Here is a 22,105-nt window from a genome sequence, read left to right on the forward strand (position 1 = left end):
TGCATTATTTATGATCTCTAATGCCAATATTCATGAGTGAGACTGGCCAGTTAATTTTCTGCTTTGTATAGTCTTTGCCAGGTTTTGGCATCAGTGTTAAACTAATTCATTAAAAAGAACCGTACTTTTTCCCTTTGCTCTGAAAAAGTTTTAAGCATTGGACTTACTTACTCTTTAAAATCTTTGGTAGAAGACCGCCCCCACCCAACATACACAAGACCATCTGGGCTTGGCATTTTTTTCAATTTGATGTAAACGTTTGATAAGATTTCTTTTTTTTTATGGTAATCACTCTGACAAAATATTTCCTCTTTTCTAGGGTCAGTTTTGATACAATGTATAAACTGGAAAATCAGTTTCAAAATTACCTATGTATCTCCCATCTATCAAAAGATGATACACGTCAGCCCTCTATAACGTGGGTTCCGTATCTGTGCATTCAAGCAACCATGGATTAAAAGTATTTGAACAAAAAATAAAAGAATGGCTGTGTTTGTAACTGTATATATACAGACATTTTTTGTGTCATTATTCCCTAAACAATACAGTGTAACAACTCTTTACATAGCATTTACATTATATTAGTTATTATAAGTAATCTACAGGTGATCTAGTATATGAGAGGATATGTGTAGGTTATATGCAAATACTACATCATCTGATATAAGGGACTTGAGCATCCATAGATTTGGGTATTTGTGGGAAATCCTGGAACCAGTTGCCCATGGATACTGAGGGATTAGTGTATATAATTTTTATTCCTAATCATAAAATTCTCTGCTTAAAAAATGTATTAGAGATTTCCTGTTAGCTATGCAATAAAGGAATTCCTTCACTTAGCACTGCCCCTCTGTGAGCGCACCTCAGCCTTCCTCCACCAGCATTCCTGTTATCACTCCTGGTGAACTCAATATCCATAGCACGGCCCATCCAACCTGAATCCTTCACAGCCTCGCTTCTAACCTGCCTTGGCTGCCTACTCTATGGACATATTCCCTGACCTACCCATTGCAGGATGCCTGAATTGAGGTTTCAAAGGTGTTTCAAAAATTGGTAATCCTACAGAAGGTGCGAGAAAAAGAAAAGAATTGAGACCAGGCCTAATGTTTTTGACTTAAGTGACTGGTAGAATGGAGTTGTGGTTTACTGAGGTGGTTTTGAAAAACTATGAAAGAAGGAAGTTTTTTTTTTGGAAATGTGAGAATCACATATTTGGATTCGGACAAGTTTGAGATACCTGTAAGACATTTCAGTGGAGATAGACAGTAAGCAGATAACTGCATGAGTCTGGGCTAAAGATATACATTTAGGAAACATCAATGCATGGTACTTAAAGCCACGGGACTCAATGAAATCACCCAAGGAGTCAGCCTGTTACAGAGTAGCGGGGGTACAAGGTTTGAGCCCCGAGTTAAACCAACTTTTACATATTTGGAAGAAAAGGACTATCCAACAAATGATTGAGAGGCAGTGGCTAGTGAGGGAAGAGGAAAACCAGGAGTGTGTTGTGTCATGAGAGCCAAGTATTCTTAGAAGAAAAGAATCATAAACAATGTCAAATGCTGAGAGGCTGAGTAAGATGAGGCCTGAGAATTAACTATTAACTATTAGATTTGGCAACGTGGAGGTGACTGGTAGACTTAACAAGAGTAGTTTAAGTGTGCGCTGGGGATAAAAGTTTGTTTGGAGGGGCTTCAAACGAGATTGTGAAGACAGGAAGTGGAGATGGCAAGTCTAGACAGTTCTTCGGACATGTTTAATTATAAAGTTGAACTGAACAATGTGGTAGAAATTTGAGGGGGATGAAAGGTCAAAGTAGGGTTTCTTCAAGATGAAAGAAAATATAGCATGTTTGTATAATGATGGTTATGATGCAATCAAGACAGAAAATTGATTAGGGCTAAGAGAGAGGGATGAATTGCAAATATGAAGTCCTTGAGAGGTTGGCCTTATTCATCCCACTGGAAAAATACTGAGTGCCTACTGTGTGCCAGGCCCTGAGCTAGCCACTTGGGACACAGCAGGGCATTACAATGGCGGGAAAGGGTGAGTCCATTAAGGAGGAGATGTAAGAAGTTTGATGGGTTTGGTGATGAAAAGATAGGACCCCTGATTGCTTTTGTTTTCCTAGTGCAGCAAATACCAAGGGAAGAGTCTGAGTCTGTTTTCTGTTGCTATAAAAGAATATCTGAGACTGGGTAGTTTATAAAGAGTAGAGGTTTATTTAGCTTATGGTTTCACAGGTTGGGAAGTTAAAGGGCATGGCCCTGGCTTCTGGCAACAGCTCTCATGCTGTGTCAAAACGTGGTGGAGATGATCAAAAGGGAAGCAGGCATATGCAACGAGGGGAGGATCTGAGGGGCTCCTGGCTTTATAACAACTGACTCTCACCGGAACTAATCTATTCCCACAAGAACCAATCCCATCGAGAGAGAGGGCAGAAACTCACTACCAAGCCAGAGAACACCACCAAGCTATTCATGAGGGATGTTCCTCCACAGCCCAGACACTTCCTACTAGGCCCCAACTTCCAACACTACCACAGTGGGATCACATTTCAACGTGAGTTTTGGTGGGGACAAACTCCATCCATATCCAAACCACAGCAGGCAGGATCTGCAAGTGAACCAGAGGAAGTTGTGTTTGGAGATTTGAGAAGGTGTGAAATATTACTTGGGAGAGTGGAAGAATGAACTGATGAGTTAATATAGTAGGACTGCTAGGCAGCACTTGAGGCTTGAGGTCATACATTTACAGTGAAACATACCTTGGCGTTCTTCTCTAGCCTCGTTTAACTAACCAATCAGGCTTTAGTGCAAAGCAGGGAAAAGTTGGATCAAACTGGAGTTGGGTTCTTTGCCAGGAAAGTGGCAGAAGAAGAAAGGAGCCAGCAGAGTTGAAAATGTGTGCAAAGAAGTGAGTGCAATGGCAGGCCATGTAATATAAGCCAAGGAAGGATGAGTGTGGAGATGAAGAGGGCAGGGTTAATGGGTGAGAATTTCTCAGGGGGTGAAATAATTTTTGTAATGAGATTCTAGAGAGACCAAGCTAGAAAAATAGCAGACGGAGTTATCTCAACTCTTCTTTGTCTCATAACTTAAGCGAATCCTGCAGGATTCACTTTCCAAATAAACCTAGAAACCCCACCACTGCCACTCTGGTCCCAGCCACCCTTGGCTATCACTTGCCTGGATTACTGCAAGGGCCTGTTGTCTTGTCTCTGTGCTTCTGTCTTCCACTCTCTATGGTCTAATTTTCCTACAGACAAATCCCGTTAAATAATCAATCAGATCATGTTACTTCCCTGCTCAACTCCTTCAGTGACTCCCCATCTCACCCAGGAGCAACTAATCCAAAATCTTTACTATGGCTAATTAGGTCCTATGTGATCTGGTCCTTGGTTATTTCCTCCAAAGTCATTATCGCCACTCTTCCCCTTGCTCAGTGCCCACTTGCTCTGGTGTGTGGCTATTCTTCTCACAGGATAACTACAATAAGGTTTCCAGGCCTTCCCATGTGCGATGTTCTTTTTAAAAAAAAAAAAAAAAGTTTTATTTTTTATTTCACTTTAAGTTCTGGGATACATGAGCTGAACGTGCAGGTTTGTTACATAGGTATACATGTGCCATGGTGGTTTGCTGCACCTATCAACCCGTCGTCTAGGTTTTAAGCCCCACATGCATTAGGATTTGCCCTAATGCTCTCCCTCCCCTTTCTCCCCACCCCGCTGACAGGCCCCGGTGTGTGATGTTCCCCTCCCTGTGTCCATGTGTTCTCACTGCTCAACTCCCACTTGTGTGACGTTCTTATATGTCACTCGGTAGTCTGCTCTAATGATGACTCTCAGAGTCCTTCTTGGACACTCAATCTAAAATGGCAGTCCTGTTGCTCTAGAACTCCCCTTACCATTGTTTTATTTACCTTCATAACACGTATGACCACCTGGTGTTGTATGACGCTTGTTTGTTCACCATGATCTTTCCTTCAACAGAAGTGGCTTTGGTTCACTTGATGGCTTCTCAGGACTTAGAACAATGCTTGTCATATTGGTAAGACTGAATAAATATTTACTCAGTAAATGAATGAGGGGGTGAGCAAGATGGCGGCCGTGCACGAGGTCAGGTGTTCAGCTATCCTCACCGTTATCTGGTCCTCGATCTCACTCCATGGTTTCTGATGGGAAGCAGTACAGTTATAACTGGGCACCAAGGGCAACCTGACAGAGGCTGAGAGGCTGCTGGCCGCCAGCTTGGCCATCACGGCTGGCACCGTCCTCCTCTCTGCCCACTTCCTGCTTTGGCAGACCCTGGTGTTGTGGGTGGACTGGGCCCTCAGCGCCACACTCCTGGAGCTCCACGGCCTGGAGGCCATCTTGCAGGTGGTCGCCATCGCTGCCTTTGCCAGGGGCTTCTGAAGACAGGTCAGGGCAGGAAGGCCGAGGATGGGAGCGCTGCAGAAGAGAGCAGCCCTAGGCCGCTGGAGAACAGCTGCAGTGCTTAAATTCTGAGCCTCAGTCCACTAACATCTCAGCAGCATTTGCACTTAGCGCTAAACAAATTCTGTCTCTGTGATTTTTTTTTCTATTTCTAGATTTACTATAAGTGATCCTTAAAAAGTATCTAATCTGTTATTTTATAGTAGCTTTCCTTCACTTGTTTTAATTGTGTGTTTTCGATGTTTGGAATAATTACGTTCAAATAGCTAGATATTTTCTCTTCACTTTTTTTTTTTTTTTGAGACAGGGTCTGGCTCTGTCACCCAGGCTGGAGTGCAGTGGCATGATCTCGGCTCACTGCAACCTCTGCCTCGCAGGTTCAAGTGATTCTCCTGCCTCAGCCTCTCTAGTAGCTGAGATTACAGGTGCGTGCCACCACGCCTCGCTAATTTTTGTATTTTTAGTAGAGACAGGGTTTCACCATGTTGTCCAGGTTGGTCTCAAACTCCTGGCCTCAGGTGATCCACCCACCTCAGCCTCCCAAAGTGCTGGGATTACAGGCATGAGCCACCTTGCCTGGCTCTCTTCACCGTATGTTTTACATAAAGCAATATGTATGCCTTCAAAAAAAAAAAATGAATAAACTGCTTGTTCAAAAAGCTCACAGGGTACAATAATACCCTAGGCCTTCACATTCACTCACCACACTCACTGACTCACCCAGAACAACTTCATACCCTAGGCCTTCACATTCATTCACCACACTCACTGACTCACCCAGAACAACTTCCAGTCCTGCAAGCTCACAGAGAACAATCTTACTCCACTCCCCACTTTCTACATAAGGAAATTAATGCCTTAAAGGGGTGTGATGCATCCAAAGAAACACAGCAAGTGGCAGAATTAAACTTGAAACTGATCTCCTAACTCTGAATGCCACCATCTCCTAACTAACCCCCTTCCTCATCATTGACACAACTACACTTTTGGTCTCAGTCCTCAGTGCCGTTTTGCCTGTTGCAACAGCCCCACAACTATTCTTCTTACATACTTTACCCTCTCTGGATCCCACCCCCTTTTCCTGACTATCCAAGTCAGAAGAATTTCTTTTTCACCTAGTACTGTATGCCAAACACTTATAACAGCAGGTTATATATAATGCTTTTTATTCTACTTAGTTCTCCCTACCCTGGAGAGCTGTAAAATCCTTAAGGCATGTAGAGATATCTTATTAATCTTTGCATTTTGCAGCATCTGATATATCTCCTACACTTTTATTTTTTTTTGAGACAGAGTCTAGCTCTATCGCCTAGGCTGGAGTGCAGGGGCATGATCTTGGCTCACTGCAACCTCTGCCTCCTGGGTTCAAGCAATTCTCCTGCCTCAGCCTCCCGAGTAGCTGGGATTACAGGTGCCTGCCACCATGCCCAGCTAATTTTTGTATTTTTAGTAGAGACGGGGTTTTACCATGTTGTCCAGGCTGGTCTCAAACTCCTGACCTTAGGTGATACACCCACCTCGGACTTCCAAAGTGCTGGGATTACAGGCATGTGCCACTGCGCCTGGCCCCACATACACTCCTTTTTTTGGTGGGGGGCGGACAGAGTCTTGCTTAGTCGCCCAGGCTGGAGTGCAGTGGTGCGATCTCAGCTCACTGCAAGCTCTGCCTCCCGGGTTCACGCCATTCTCCTGCCTCAGTCTCCTGAATAGCTGGGACTACAGGCACCCGCCACCATGCCCAGCCAATTTTTTTTTGTATTTTTAGTACAGACAGGGTTTCACCATGTTAGCCAGGATGATCTCAATCTCCTGACCTTGTGATCCACCCGCCTCAGCCTCCCGAAGTGCTGCGATTACAGGCGTGAGCCACCACGCCCGGCCACTGGCCCCACATACACTCTTAAGAAACATTTATTGCACTGGCTGCTTTCTGTTTCTAAAACATTCTTCCAGAAACGAATGATGTTTCTGTTTCTAAAATATTCTTCCAGAAATGCTCATTCTTTCAATCCCAATCACCTCTATGCTGAGTAAGGCCTATCCTTTTCATTTAACATTGCAACCGTCCCTCCAGTTTATTTTACTTGAGCATATGCCACTTTCTAACAGAGCAAAATTACTTACAGTCATATGCAGCATAATGACATTTCAGTCAACAACAGGCCGCATATACGATGGTGGTCCCATAAGATCATAACGGAGCTGAGAAATTTCTATTGCCTAGTGATGTTGCAGCCATCATAACACAGCACAACGCATTACTCTTGCTTGTGGTGATGCTGGTGTAAACAAACCCACTGCCCTGAGAGTCATATAAAAATATGACACATATAAAAATATGAGGCCCGGCTCAGTGGCTCACACCTGTAATCTCAGCACTTTGGGAGGCTAAGGTGGGTGGATCACCTGAGATCAGGAGTTTGAGACCAGCCTGGACAACATGGTGAAACCCCGTCTCTACTAAAAATCTACTAAGTATTGCTGGAACCCAGGAGGCAGTGGTTACAGTGAGCTGAGATCGTGCCACCACACTCCAGCCTGGGTGACAAGAGTGAAACTCCATCTCAAAACCAACAAAAAAACAAAATATGACACAATTATGCATAATACATCATACTTGATAATGATAACAAGTGACTATGCTACTGGTTTACGTATTTACCATACTATATTTTTTGTTATTTTATTTTATTTTATATATATATATATTTTTTTGAGACAGAGTCTCGCTGTCGCCCAGGCTGGAGTGCAGTGGCGCAATCTCGGCTCACTGCCGGCTCCGCCCCCCGGGATTCACGCCATTCTCCTGCCTCAGCCTCCAGAGTAGCTGGGACCGCAGGTGCCCGCCACCTCGCCTGGCTAATTTTTTGTATTTTTAGTGGAGACGGGGTTTCGCCGTGTTAGCCAGGATGGTCTCTATCTCCTGACCTTGTGATCCGCCCGCCTCGGCCTCCCAAAGTACTGGGATTACAGGCGTGCGCCACCACGCCCGGCCAGTATTTTTTGTTATTTTAGAAGGTATTCCTACTTATGAAAAAAACTTAACTGTAAAACAGCCTCAGGCCGGTCCTTCAGAAGATATTCCAGAAGTGGGTATTGTTATCATAGGAGATAACAGCTCCATGGGTGTTATTGCCCCGAGGAACTTCCAGTAGGACAAGATGTGGAGGGGAAGACGGTGATATTGATGCTGCTGACCTTGTATCCTGTGTAGGCCAAGGCTAATATGTGTGCTTGTGTCTTAGTGTTTAATAAAAAAGTTTAAAAAGGAAAACATTTTAAATAGAAAAATGGTTACATAATAAGGATATAAAGAAAATATCTTTGTACAGCTATACAATGTATTTATGTTTTAAGCTGTGTTATTACAAAACAGTCAAAAAGTTTAAAAAATTTAAAAGCTTACAAAGTAAAAAAGTTACAATAAGCTAAGGCTAATTTACTATTGAAGAAAGAAACATATTTCTTTTTTGTAGAGATGGGTTCTCAGTTTGTTGCCCAGGCTAGTCTTGAATTCCTGGACTCATGCAATCCTCCCACCTTGGCCTCTCAGAGTGCTGGGATTACAGATGTGAGCCACTGAAACTGGCTAGAAAAATTTTTCTTTGTAAATGTGCTGCAGCCTAAGTGTGCAGTGTTTATAAAGCCTACAATAGTGTACAATAATGCCCTAGGCCTTCACATTCACTCACCACACTCACTGACTCACCCAGAGCAACTTCCAGTCCTGCAAGCTCCATTCATGGTAAGTGCCCCCTATTGAGGTGTACCATTTTTCATCATTTCTACTGCATTTTTATTGTGCCTCTCCTAGGTTCAGATACACAAATGCTCACCATTATGTTACAATTATCTAGAGTATTCAGTATAATAACATGCTGTAGCCTAGGAGCAATAGGCTATATACTGGGGGTCCCCAGCCCCAAGGCCGTGCACTTGTACCCATCTGTGGCCTGTTAGGAACTGGGCTGAACAGCAGGAGGTGAGCGGCAGGCGAGCAAGCATTACTGCCTGAGCTCCGCCTCCTGTCAGATCAGTGGCAGCATTAGATTCTCATACGAGCGCAAACCCTATTGTGAACTGTGCATGTGAGGGATCTAGGTTATGCGCTCCTTATGAGAATCTAACTAATGTCTGATGATCTGACGTGGAACAGTTTCATCCCAAAACTGCCCCACCCACCCCAGTCTGGTCCATGAAAAAATAGTCTTCCATGAAACTGGTCCTTGGTGACAAAAAAGCTGGGGGCCACTGGGCTATCCCATCTAGCCTAGGTGTGTAGTAGGCTGTACCATGTAGGTTTGTGTAAGTACACCCTATGATATTTGTACAATGACCAATCACCTAACAATGCATTTCTCAGCATGTATCCCTGTCATTACACAATGCATGACTGTATTTGCTCTTAGTGCCTCCCCGTGAAATCAAAGCTCCATCAAAGACAGAGATTTCTTGCATTTGCTTTACTGTTACATCTCCAACACCTAGAATAGTCTCTGGCACATAGAAGGTGATCAATAAGTCCTTATTTTACAGAGGAATTATAATTTTGTGCTTGAAGGAGCTCTTTTTCAGAACACATTACAGAGGGGTGAGGAGTGTTTCTGGGTCCTAAATGACCACCACTGCTGGCTGTACAGCTTGGATGCATCCGTGCATCACAGTGACCTAGTGAATGGCAGGAAGGGCCATGAAGATTAATAAAGATTTGGACTCAGGGCAAATATTTACTTAGTAGCAATAACTCAAAGAATTACTGTTGAATAAATAAGCCAACTAAGCAGCCAATCACGTACTATGCGGATGCACACAAATGAAACCCTCACTTCAACCTGAAGACATTCCCACATGAGTTACGTAGAGGGACCTGCAGGAAGCGGTAGAGAAAACATAAGGCTTATGCGTTTAATTTCCACACCAATTTCAGGATCTTTGTCACTGACAGCAGCACTAAGACTTGTTAACTTTATATAGTTAAGAAGAACAAGGCTGAGCGTGATGACTCACGCCTGTAAGCCTAGAACTTGGGGAGGCCAAAGCAGGCAGATTGCTTGAGCCCAGGAGTTCTAGACCAGCCTGGGCAACATAGCAAAACCCCATCTCTACAAAAAAATACAAGAATTAGCTGGGCGTGGTGATGTGTACCTGTAATCTCAGCTACTCGGGAGGCTGAGGCAGGAGGATCACTTGAACCCAGGAGGTTGAGGCTACAGTGAACCGTGACTGCGCCACTGCACTCCAGCCTGGGCAACAGACTCAACAGAGTGAGATCCTGTCTCAAAAACAAAAAAACAAAACAACAACAACAACAACAGAAACACAAAAAAACAGAGTGCTGCAATTAATCCAATCATGATGAATAAGCAAAAGGATGGAAAATATGCCCTAAGTTCATCGAATTGGCTACGTTATAGTGGGTGGCAAGTGGCTTTTTTGATGCTCCACAGAATCAAGAAATGGTTAATACAACACTGAATGAGGTAGCTCAAAGAGAAGAATGTTAAGGAAAGAAGGGAGTGGGGGAGGCAGGAAGGGGAAGCAGGCAGTTAGCTATTATGACAGTATAATTTGTTAGCTGATATTTAATTAGTATATAATAATATCTAATTAATATATATTTGATAAAATAATTTGATATTTATTTTATTCTGAAACCAATTTCTTAACAGAGATTGCCTTGAGATGACACTCAGATCTAATGATTTAACATTTTTCTAATATACTTCAGCTTGGTTCTACATATTTAAGAAAAGGAAAAATACAAGTTCCCCATAAATATCTCTAATGATATATTCCAAGGATTTCAAAATACTTTTACCCGAGAACAAGATTAACCTGAATTTTTATTTTTATTTTTTGAGACAGGGTCTCACCCAGTTGCCCAGGCTGGAGTGCAGTCGTGCAAACACGTCTCACTGTAGCCTTGACTTCCCGGGCTTAAGCAATCCTCCCACCTTAGCCTCCCGAGTAGGTGGCACTACAGGTGCGCTACCACACCCAGCTAGTTTTTGTTCTATTTTCTGTAGAGACAAGGTCTTGCTACATTGCCCAGGCTGGTCTTGAATTCCTGAGCTCAAGTGATCTGGCCACCGTGGCCTCCCAAAGTGCTGGGATTACAGGTGTGAGCCACCACGCCCAATCAAACCTGGATTTTTAAAAATCACAAAAGTAACGAAAATTTTATAGCAGCAAAGAAAGTTAAGATTTGAAAGTGGCTGGTGCTTTTGTAAGAGACCAAATATAGGAAAGCCATGAGGGCAGACACTGTAACTTGGAGAGGGTTGGGAGGGACCCCAGAAAATAGTTCTCCTCCCACACACACCAGGCAGGTCCTCCCCACTGCCTACCTCCTCCCTTTCACAAAAAGAAGGATGCTGTGGGTCCCAAGGAGACCTGTCAAGGGTCCCACAGTCAACTTCTCATTCCTGGTCTAGTGATGCCAGTGCCAGCAAATCACACTAAGGTAATTATTATGGAAACATTTGTGTATACTGGGATGTCATGACATATCACATCATATAAAGGATGACTTTTATATATACTCCCTTACACACGACCATTTTCTTCGCACTCATTTTCAGCAGGATAGTAGCCTGTTTTCTAGGGGGTGATTTGTCGACACTCTCACACACATCTGGGAGAGGGCTGCTTGGCCATCGGGGTCCGTGGCAATGGTACAGAGGAGTAGAAACTAATGCAGAGGCTAACTTCCCTCAGAGTTGAGTGTCATGATAAGCAAAGAGCTATGTGAGAATTTAGAAATTATTTTTCCATTTTCCAGAAAAATCTTAGGATGCTGTCATGACAATGCCAATTTGCCAGGGGTCTCTATACACCCAGAAGCCATCTGTCTCACTGGACCCCACTATAAACTTCTCTTCCTTCTCTGAGCATCAGTATAAGGCTAAAGTGTATCTGGATAAACAAAAGTCTCACTCTGTAATTCACCTTCTGGTTTTCATTTTCCACTCATGCCAACAAGAGAAAAATAAAAATTTTCAAAACTAAGGTTCAGATTAATTTTGAAATGGCTGCTTTACTCATTATAGTAAGATACTGTCTTTGTATATTTTAAAGGCTCAAAGGAGTAATCCAATATGTGAAAATACCTTTCAAGAAATAGGAAAAACATTCTGTGATAAAAATCTGGGTGGGGAGGTAAGGAATAGGAAGTTGTTGATCAAAGGGGACAACATTTCCGACAGGAGGAATAAGTTTTTAGATCTATTGCACAGCAGGATGACTACAATCTCTAATAATAAATTGTATATTTCAAAATAACTAAGAGTGTAAATTTCAAATGTCTTGCCGTAAAAAAAAAGGTAAGCACAGTGACAGATATGTTAGTCTGATTTAATCATTCCATATTGTATACCTATATCAAATCATCACATTGTGCCCCATAAATGTATATAATTATGACTTATCAATTTAAAATATTAATTAAAAAATGTAGACCAGGTGCGGTGACTCATGCCTGTAATCCCAGCACTTTGGGAGGCTGAGGTGGGCAGATCACTTGAGGTCAGGAATTCAAGACCAGCCCAGCCAATATGGTGAAACCCCGTATCTACTGAAAATACAAAAATCTGCCAAGCGTGGTGGCGTGTGCCTGTAATTCCAGCTACTTGGGAGGCTGAGATACGAGAATTGCTTGAACCTGGGAGATGGAGTTTGCAGTGAGCCAAGATTGCATCACTGCACTCCAGCCTGGGCGACAGAGCAAGCAAGATCTCACCAAAAAAAAAAAAAAAAGAATCTAAAAAACAATCTGGGTGAAGATCATTTGAAGATCAAAAATTTAAGGTAGTAATTTCCCTTTTGCTTTTTGAGGCAGGGTCTTGTTTTATTGCCCAGGTTGGAGTACAATGGAGTGACCACAACTCAAATTCCTGGGCTCAAGGGATCCTCCTGTCTCATCCTTCCAAGTAGTTGATACAACAGATGCATGCCACAATGCCTGGCTTAATTTCCCATTTTTTGATCAACTATTATTTTATTCTCTGAAGTTACCTATTTGAGGAAAAGGACAATAAATTTTGAATAATGTTCTTCAATCAATAAGGCATTTATAAATTGGCCTAATTCCATTGAAAGTTTTTAATTAATTAAAAATGGTTGTGAAACAAAACACTATTCATCAAATCTTATTTTAAGTAATTCCAGTGTCAATCCACATTACTTAGTAAATGAAAATAAAACTACATAAATCAAAATCTTCATACATTTTTATTCTTTCATGTGTATTCAGTATTGAGAAAATTACTTATCTTAAGTGGTTTGTGCATATCACCAGAGACGGCAGAGGAAAAGGAACCCAAATGTAAAATAGCATCACTAAATGAATTGGCTAGTGCAATGATATTAAGTAAATGCACTTCTTCTATTCTGTCTCTATTAATAACACTGAGCACTGTAAACAGTGGGTTCTGCTATTATGATCAGAGTTCTTCTTTGTCATACAACTGAGTCCTTGGTCATATGAAAACTCAAACAACAGAAATAAGCCCTTTATTTTTCTAACCAAAAAAGAATATTTGAGATGCACAAATACACTGATTTTACGTCTCCTTTATGAATTCCTTAGATTATAATCTTACCTTTTAAAAAATTAGGATAGTTTTATATTTTCTGAAAAGCTGCAAAGAGTATTGCAAGTTTCCTGTGTACCCTTTACCCAGTTTCCATTTATGTTACTCTTACATAATTATGGCACATTTGTCAAAACCAAGAAATTCACTTGAGACAATACTATTGATTAAAATACAGGCTCAATTTTGATTTTACCAGTTTGTCCACATATATCCTTTCTCTGTTCTGGGACCCAACCCAGGACCCCGTGTTGAACTTTGAAGCTTACCTTTTGATCTGTTTCTTCATCTTCGTCTTGGTAATCATCACAGAATGGGCTGGCGTTGGCCGCAAAGGTGGGTCCCTGAGAGTAGTACTGAGAACTGCGGTAGCCATCATGCCGCAACTTATCGCATTCTGCAGAGGGGCACGCAGGGAGGGGAAGAAGCCCATTAAAAAGCTGTACTCCTCTTTGCTTACTTTACGTTTACTCCTCTTTTTTACTTTTTAAAGTTATATTTTTCTAGGCATTAATAGGATTTTAAAATAATGATAAAAACAGCTAAGAATTATTAAAGTACCCACTACACACTACATACCATATTTCAATTAAATATTAATTAATATTAAATTAATACTTGATAAGATTGTATTCAGAGATCACAACCATCCTGTGAGGTAGACACCATCATTAATTCCACTTTACTCACAGGACATTGAAGTTTAGGGTAATTATGTTATTTGCTCAATAATGTTATGCAAGTGAGCAGTGGACTCGGAATATTAACCCAGGGCCTTAGTTACCTATGTGATGATATTATTCCACATAAAAAAAAAGCGCGATGCTCATGCTATGCTTGTTTCCTAGACTCATTAGCTGGCAGCGACACATGAGATCATGGATTATAATGCTCTCATTTTATATTAATTTTCTCAATTTAATTTTGATGTCAAACAGCCTGTAAATGCTGTGTGGAATTTAATAGGAAGGCAGGTGCCAGCCTGAGACATCTGCCAGTCCACAGAGGAATGCGTGGCACCACTATGGTGCCATGGATCTCGGGGTACTGGGGCCACTGGCTGTGTGGAAAGGAGGATCCTCTTCGAGGAGAAAGCACTGTGCTGGCGGCTCTCATGGGTGGGGGCCGGTGCTGTAAGAAAACTTCCAATGGCTCTTTAAAGCACCAAGATGCACAAAGGGGCATTTGCCTCAAAAAAGGAATTGCCACAGGGTTCCTTTAAATATCCAGCTTTCTAAAGGAGCACAAAACGTGTGTGGTTTTGGAAAAGTTTTCTCTTTGCATAGCTTTATAAAAACCATGCACCTACAGGCACAGAACTAAACTGGGGCATCTTCAGAGTTCCTTTCTGACATCAGGATCCACGATTCTTCCTCAAAGAGCAGACGGCAGTCACTTCAGTGGAGGGCTAAAAATATTAGACCAATTTTAAATAAGCCAGGGGATAAAAAAGAAAGTCCTGATTCTCCTTTGCTACCTCACAGAGGGAGTGGAAGGACAACATTTACAATTCAGAACTGCAAATCAGACAAAAATGAGGATCTGTTAGAATGGCAAACTAATGAAAAAATGCATATGTAAACATAAAATAGCTAACTAATACTACTTCAGTTACTTATAGGTCAAAAATGTTGTGGTCTGGGCTGGCAACTACTTGTAATATTGATTAAAATTGATATTTAAAGAAAATTTCTGAAAATTCCAGAACACAACATATTTTTAATGAGAATTTACTCATATCAATCTAACTCTTTATAAGAAATATTTTCACATTTTCTCCATTTGACAGTTTTCCTGAAATAAAGAGTATGATTAGAAACTATATTCTCAGGCTGGCGCTGTGGCTCATGCCTTTAATCCCAGTACTTTGGGAGGCCAAGGCAGGAGGATCATCTGAGGTCAGGAATTCGAGACCAGCCTGACCAACATAGAGAAACCCTGTCTCTACTAAAAATACAAAATTAGCCAGGTGTGGTGGCACATGCCTGTAATCCCAGCTACTCAGGAAGGCTGAGGCAGGAGAATCGCTTGAACCCGGGAGGCAGAAGTTGCGGTGAGCCAAGATCGCACCACTACACTCCAGCCTGGGCAACAAGAGTGAAACTCGGTCTCAAAAAAAAAAAAAAAAAAAAAAAAAGTTTTATTCTCACTCTACAGAGATAATGTTATGTGTTATATAAAACATGATTAGTAGTTTTCTTCTTCTTTTTTTTTTTTTTTTTTGAGACAGGGTCTTACTCTGTCATGCAGGCTGCAGTGCAGTAGCATGATGATCACGGCTCACTTCAGCCTCAATCTCCTGGGCTCAAGTGATCCTGCCACCTCAGCTTCCTGAGTAGCTGGAACAATAGGTACATGCCATCACACCTGGCATTATTTTATTTTTTTTATTTTTTAGATACAGGGACTCACTATGTTACCTAGGCTGGTCTTGAACTCCTGGACTCAAGCGATCCTTCCACCCTGGCCTCCCAAAGTACTGGGATTATAGCCGTGAGCCACTGAACCCGGCCTGATTAGTAGTTTTCAAACGGTATTTTCTGCAGAGTTTGGGGATTCTGTAAATACTGGATTAGATTTTCTTTAAATAGCCATCTTAAAACTAAGATTAAAAAATAACACTCAAGAATGGCTATAATTAAAAAGCAAGGCAGGGCATGGTGGCTCACACCTGTAATCCCAGCACTTTGGGAGGTTGAGGCCAGTGGATCACTTGGGGCTAGGAGTTTGAGACCAGCCTGGGCAACACAGCAAAACCCCGTCTCTACTAAAAATGCAAAATAAAAACAAAAACAAAAACAAGCCAGGCATGGTGTCACACGCCTGTAATCCCAGCTACTCCATAGGCTGAGGCAGGAGAATTGCTTGAACCTGGGAGGCAGAGGTTGCAGTGAGCTGAGATTACACCACTGCACTCCAGCCTGGGCAACAGAGTGAGACTCTGTCTCAAAAAACAAAACAAAACAAAAGTCAAAAGCAACAGATGTTGGCATGGATGTAGACAAAAGGAAACATTTACACACCATTGGTGGGAATGTATATTCGTACAACTTCTATGGAAAACAGTATGGAGATTTCTCAAAGAACTAAAAACAGAATGACCATTCAACCCAGCAATCCCACTACTGAGCATCTATCCAAAGGAAAAGACATCATTATAGAAAAAAGATACCTGCACCCATATGTTTATCACAGCACTATTCACAATAGCAGAGTTATGGAATCAACCTAAGTATCCATCAACGGTTGACTGAATAAAGAAAATGTGGTAGATACACATCATGGAATACTATGCAGCCATAAAAAAGAATTAAATCATATAATTTGCAGCAACCTGGACAGAGTTGGAGGCCATTATCCTGAGTGAAATAACTCAGAAACAGAAAATCAAATAGTGCATGTTCTCACCTTATTAGTGGGAACCAAACAATTGGTACACATGGACACACAGATGGAAATAAATAGACACTGGGGACTCCAAAGGGAGGGAGGATGGAAGGAGGTGAGGGTTAAAAATTACCTACTGGGGACCCGCGCCAGTAGCTCATGCCTGTAATCCAAGCACTATGGGAGGCCGAGGCAGGCGGATCACCTGGGGTCAGGAGTTAGAGACCAGCCTGGCCAACATAGAAAAACCCCAGTCTCTACTAAAAATACAAAAATTAGCCGGGTATAGTGGTGGGTACCTGTAACCCCAGCTACTTGGAAGGCTGAGGCAGGAGAATTGCTTGAACTTGGGAGGCAGAGACTGCAGTGAGCCCAAGATCATGCTATTGTACTCCAGCCTGGGCAATAAGAGCGACACTCCATCTCAGAAAAAAGAAAAAAAATTATCTATTGGGTACAATGTTCATTGTTTAGGTGATGGGTACACTACAAGCCCAAAGCTCACCATTATACAATATACCCATGTAACAAACCTGCACATATACTCCCTGAATCTAAAAAAAGAAAAAAAAAAAAAGACTCAAGTTCAATAGTTTTACATACCAAATTTTAAGACAATGAGGGAATTAATTTATTAACTTATGCTGCTAAATTAACTTTCCTGTGGTCCTAGAAATAAAGCTATTCCTGCCATCTCTGTAAAACTAAAGTCTAAAGATCAGAGTGAAACTTGTAAAATAAACCAATATAAACTATTACCATTTGCAGCTACTTATCTATGTAATTCAGGGTTTTCAAATACTTCACAAATATAGAGAGAAGTCCAAAGCTCTTTTAAACTAAATTAATTTGTTGTTCAAAATTGTTTTATTTGTTTCATTAAATGAACCCTATAAGAAGTTTAAATTATAGGGTAGGGCACAGTGGGTCACACCTGTAATCCCAGTGCTTTGGGAGGCCAAGGTGGGAGGATTACTTGAGGCCAGGAGTTCAAGACCAGCCTGAACAACATAATGAGACCGCATTTCTAGAAAAAAATTCTTTTTAATTAGCCGGGCATGGTGGCATGTGCCTGTAGTCCTAGCTACTCAGGAGGCTGAGGCAGGGGCATTGTTTGAGCCCAGGAGTTCGAAGCTGTGGTGAGCTATGACTGGGCTACTGCACTCCAGCCTGAGAGACAGAGCAAGACCATGCCTCTAAAATGTATAATAATAGTAAAATGACTAATAATAAATAATTATGTTTTAAAAATTTAAATTATAAAACTTAACACTACTCAAACATTACTTTTACAAATATATGTAATGTATTGGATACCAAGTAAGACTGTGTTTCAAAAGGACGTTTCCCTGGGAAATAAGAAGAGACTGCTGGGCAAGATCATTTCTAAGGGTGATTATTAGTTTTATATTCTTGGCAATAATATTGAAAATAGCCAAAATGACTTGACACGTGTTAGATTTTAAAAGACCAAATATTGCAAAATCATCATCCACAAGTTAAAAGCATGAAAGACCGGCAATTATTAGTACTTCCATTGTGTGTCACCTTTTTGAGCCCAGTTTAGAAGACAATGCATCTTTTTTTCACCATGAAATTTATGTCACTTTTTTTTTTTTTTTTTTTTTTGAGACGGAGTTTCGCTTTTTTTGCCCAGGCTGGAACAGAGTGCAATGGTGCAACCTCTGCCTCCCAGGTTCAAGCGATTCTCCTGCCTCAGCCTCCTGAGTAGGTGGGATTACAGGCATACACCACCATGCCTGGCTAATTTTTGGTCAGGCTGGTCTCAAAGTCCTGACCTCAGGTGATCTGCCTGCCTTGGCCTCCCAAAGTGCTGGGATTACAAGTGTGAACCACCGCACTGGCCACAAAAATGTTTTAATAGCAGTATAATAAATGGTAGTAAAACAAATGAAATATGATGCTGGATCTAAGATAAGACTAGACAATATAAATTCATGGCAGCTGACCAATTTTTTTTTTTGCTCTTATCACATTTCTGAAATCTAGTAAACTCATCAAATTCCACTGTCATTTATTCCAACTCTAGGGGAAATTCAGAAAATTCTCCTCTTGTCAAGTTGCAACAGATCTCAGGTTCTAAAACCATGGTTTTGTTCATTAGAATTGGAGTTTATTGTCTGTGGGGTGAAACAAAAGTGACAGCAAGCCATCACGAATAAGCAAAGACTTTTTAAACACTGAACTGAGAGAGTAACTGCAAAGCATAGCATAATTTAAAGCCAGGTTATGCCTGCGACCACAGGCTAGAAACAAGATCCTAAATGTAAAAGAAGACCAATTGTTCACACATATTCTTCTTGCAACAGAAATTTACAGCAAAACTGTGTTATTGTTCTCACACTACTGCTTGGATAAAGGTATCACTGTTGGTTGTGTCCTCTAGTTTCCCAACCTTAAATTTCCTCCTCCTTCCTTTCATGTCAATCCATTTTCCATAGCACAAGGACGAGAGACAAACATTTCTTGGTAGACCAAAGTTTCAAATAGAGAAGAAAAAAATAATGTCATAGCGCTAGATGGTCATCTGACTCTCACATGAATTTATTACTGCTGTGGCCTCCAAATCTCTATGCATTAAGCTATTCTTTAGTCATTCAATTTTTAATATAGTGGTCCCTGACTTATACTCAGGGTATATGTTCCAAGACCCCTGGTGGATGCCTGAAACCACAGACAGTACCAAATCCTATCTATTGCTATGTTTTTTTCCTAGACATCTATACCTATGATAATGTTTGAGGTGTGACAGGAAAACTAGCAGGAGCTTCTTTTTCCTTTTTCACAATTTCTCAGATGGAAGATTCATTTTTACCATGGATCTTAGCAATCTCAGCATATGATTTTCTTTTGCTGTCCTTTTTAAGTCAAAAGCTTTCACCTTTTCACTTAAAGGAGACACTTGACAGCTTCTTTGGCATATCCAAATGGCCAGCATTGCTCCTCTTGCCCTTTGGGGCCATTATTAAGTAAAATAAGGGTGACTTGAATACAAGCACTGAGATGCTGACAGGCAATCTGATAACCAAGCTGGCTACAAACTGACTGATGGACGGGCAGTGTCTGCAGCGTGGATCCGATGGACAAAGGGAGGTTTCATGTCTTAGGCAGGATGGAGGGGGCTGTTGTGAGATTTCATCACACTGCTCAGAATGGCAAAAACTTTAAACTTATAAATTGTTCACTTCTGGAATTTTCCATTTAAAATTTTCAGACCATGGTTGACTGCAGGTAGCTGAAACTATGGAAAGTGAAACCACAAATAAGAGAGAACTACTTTAAACATGCTATTATCTACATGAGGAAAATGCAAGGTGCTTTGTGATGCTGATAAACGTACGTGGACATTTTTATCACTGACTTCTGTAATTTGTCATGATGGATTTCTTCATATGTATAATTCCACAAAAGGAAGCATACAATGCAGTGAAAATTTTCCCAAGTTTATTATAAAGATTCTGAAATATAATCTGAAGGGGTAAAGTTCTTAAATAGATGGTTACTAAGTATGACCTGCTTAAATGAGAGGGAGATGGAGAAATAGAAGAAACAGAAATTGAATGCGAAGTGGAATAAGATGGGATTGTTTTTCTATTTCCCAAGAAAATGATATGGGAAGATGAGGGGATGCTAAAAGAAAAAAAGTAAGAAGTTTGTTGACTTCTTAGATTGCGTGAGAAAGGCAAAGAACTGACAAAAGAAGCAGTCATTCCTCTGTATCAGAAGGGGATTGGTTCCAGGACCCCAGAATACCAAAATCCATGCATACTAAACTCCTGCAAATCGCAGACCCAGAAAGTCGGCTTTCTGTATAATGCAGGTTTCACACCCTGTGAATACTGTATTTTCCATTCTCATTTGGTTTCAGATGCAGAAAATACCTGAGTATTGTATTTTCCATTCGCATTTGGTTTCGGTTGCAGGACCCAGAATGTATGGAGGGCTGACTGTATTGAAAAAATCCATATAAGTGGACCCTCCAAGTTCAAATGTGTTGTGTTCAAGGGTCAACTGTATTTAAAACAAGCACTGCAGTGTGAAAAGCCAGAAGGACCAGTTCGGTAGGCCAGTTGTCATTTTTCAGGTCATGGGTAGTGTTGACGTGTATGAGTATGAGCTCCTAGGAAAGTTTTGAAACATTCAGGTCAAAGTATAATTTGTTATTTCTAGAATTTGTTATTTCTAGCATGGTATATTCTACATATACCATATTTTAAAAACTGAATGTGGTTTATTTTTAATAGCATTAAATCTTTTGCAACCTTCCTACTGTAATTCAAGGTCATTAAGCATTGGGAGGACTCCAGTCCCAAAGTTAATTATAAAAATAGCAGTCATGATGTACTGCTTCAGTGAGAAAGTCCTATGATGATCTAGAGTCTAAAAAATCTTTTTTCGGATGACTGATTTTTAAAGCTAATACCACTGACACTTTTCTAAACTGAAAGCCTCTTGTTATCATTACCTGATTTGTGTTTACAATAATTCTCTGAGAATTGAAGGAAAGCAGTTATTGTATCAGTCATACAGATTCTGAAGCCCAGGTATAAAGTTTCTGGTAGATCGAAGTTTTTAAACTTCTATCTCAGTTAATAATCTACCAGATTATAAATAACAGGGTAAAAGGCCAGTTCTATCACAAAACTTCATCTTAGTCCAGAAGGACTGAGAATACATAAGACTACAAACATTCATGTTTAGAAGAAAATGAATTCCAGCCCAATAGCTGAATGAAGTATTGTATAGCTAAATAATCTAGTTTGAGCTTTCGAATAAATACAAAGGAAAAACTGCCTGCACCTAAATATCATGTATTGTGAATATTAGAGAACTTATTTTCTTCATGAAAAATCAAACCAAAGTGCATTTAAAATACAAGGGATTTATTTACCTACCCCTTCATTAATTTGTTGGGCTTGGCAATACTGGAAAAGAGAAAGAAATCATACTGATACAGTTAGGATTCTCCCTTGTCACTCATGCACGATGAATTTTCCAAAATTATGTTTAGATTTTCCATAAATTCTTCAAAGCAGTTGAACTTCAATTTATTTAAATTGTCTTCAACAATAAACAAACTAGAACATAATTAAAAGACAATAGATGTTCAAACATTTAAGTTACTCAGTTGTGTGTAGCATATCAAAGAGGTGAAAAGCTGTTTTAAATCTTAAAGACACTGTGTATTGAATACAGATCTTTTCAATGAATATTTTCCTTTATAATTTATAGTAGTTTTAAATAAGTTTCAAATAAATAGGCCCTTTTGGTTTATTATTAGACTAATGATTTATTCTTTTCTCCCTTCCCCTCTTTTTAGAGCCAGAGCTGTTTTATGTAGCTATACAGGAATATGTATAACAGCATAAAAGCATGCTTTTATATTTCAAGTATTAAACTCAAATTTACCTCCTAATAAATGCAAATTTGAGCCCGTAAGACCACTTCTTCACCAATTATCACTTCAGTGACACTTAGCATTCAAAGCAACATAAAACATAAAAAAGAGAAAATATATGTCTTTAACGAGTAAGCCCAAGACTTTCTAAAAGTTGTAAAAGTAAATATTTTATCTCTTAATGGAATCTATAAAGACAAAACATTCCAGGTAATAGAGTACAATGTGCTTAGCTGCAGGTGAAGCAAGAAAGAGAGGGCCAATATGAAAGTA

At 40.5% G+C, this 22,105-nt stretch overlaps 1 protein-coding gene across 6 annotated transcripts in view; it reads right to left on the minus strand.

The window, feature by feature from the left end:
* The window catches only part of NHSL1 (NHS like 1), a 149,630-nt gene that overhangs the window by 36,867 nt on the left and 90,658 nt on the right, over positions 1-22,105 (minus strand). For all 6 annotated transcript variants that reach the window (XM_031012071.3, XM_055391212.2, XM_063707894.1 and 3 more), the window contains exon 3: positions 13,296-13,423. In XM_031012071.3, the coding sequence (XP_030867931.1) occupies positions 13,296-13,423 (128 nt within the window). The remainder of the gene's footprint in view (positions 1-13,295; positions 13,424-22,105) is intronic.

The sequence above is a fragment of the Gorilla gorilla genome, chromosome 5 (genome assembly GCF_029281585.2).
Source record: "Gorilla gorilla gorilla isolate KB3781 chromosome 5, NHGRI_mGorGor1-v2.1_pri, whole genome shotgun sequence".
NCBI classification, from domain to species: Eukaryota; Metazoa; Chordata; class Mammalia; order Primates; family Hominidae; genus Gorilla; species Gorilla gorilla.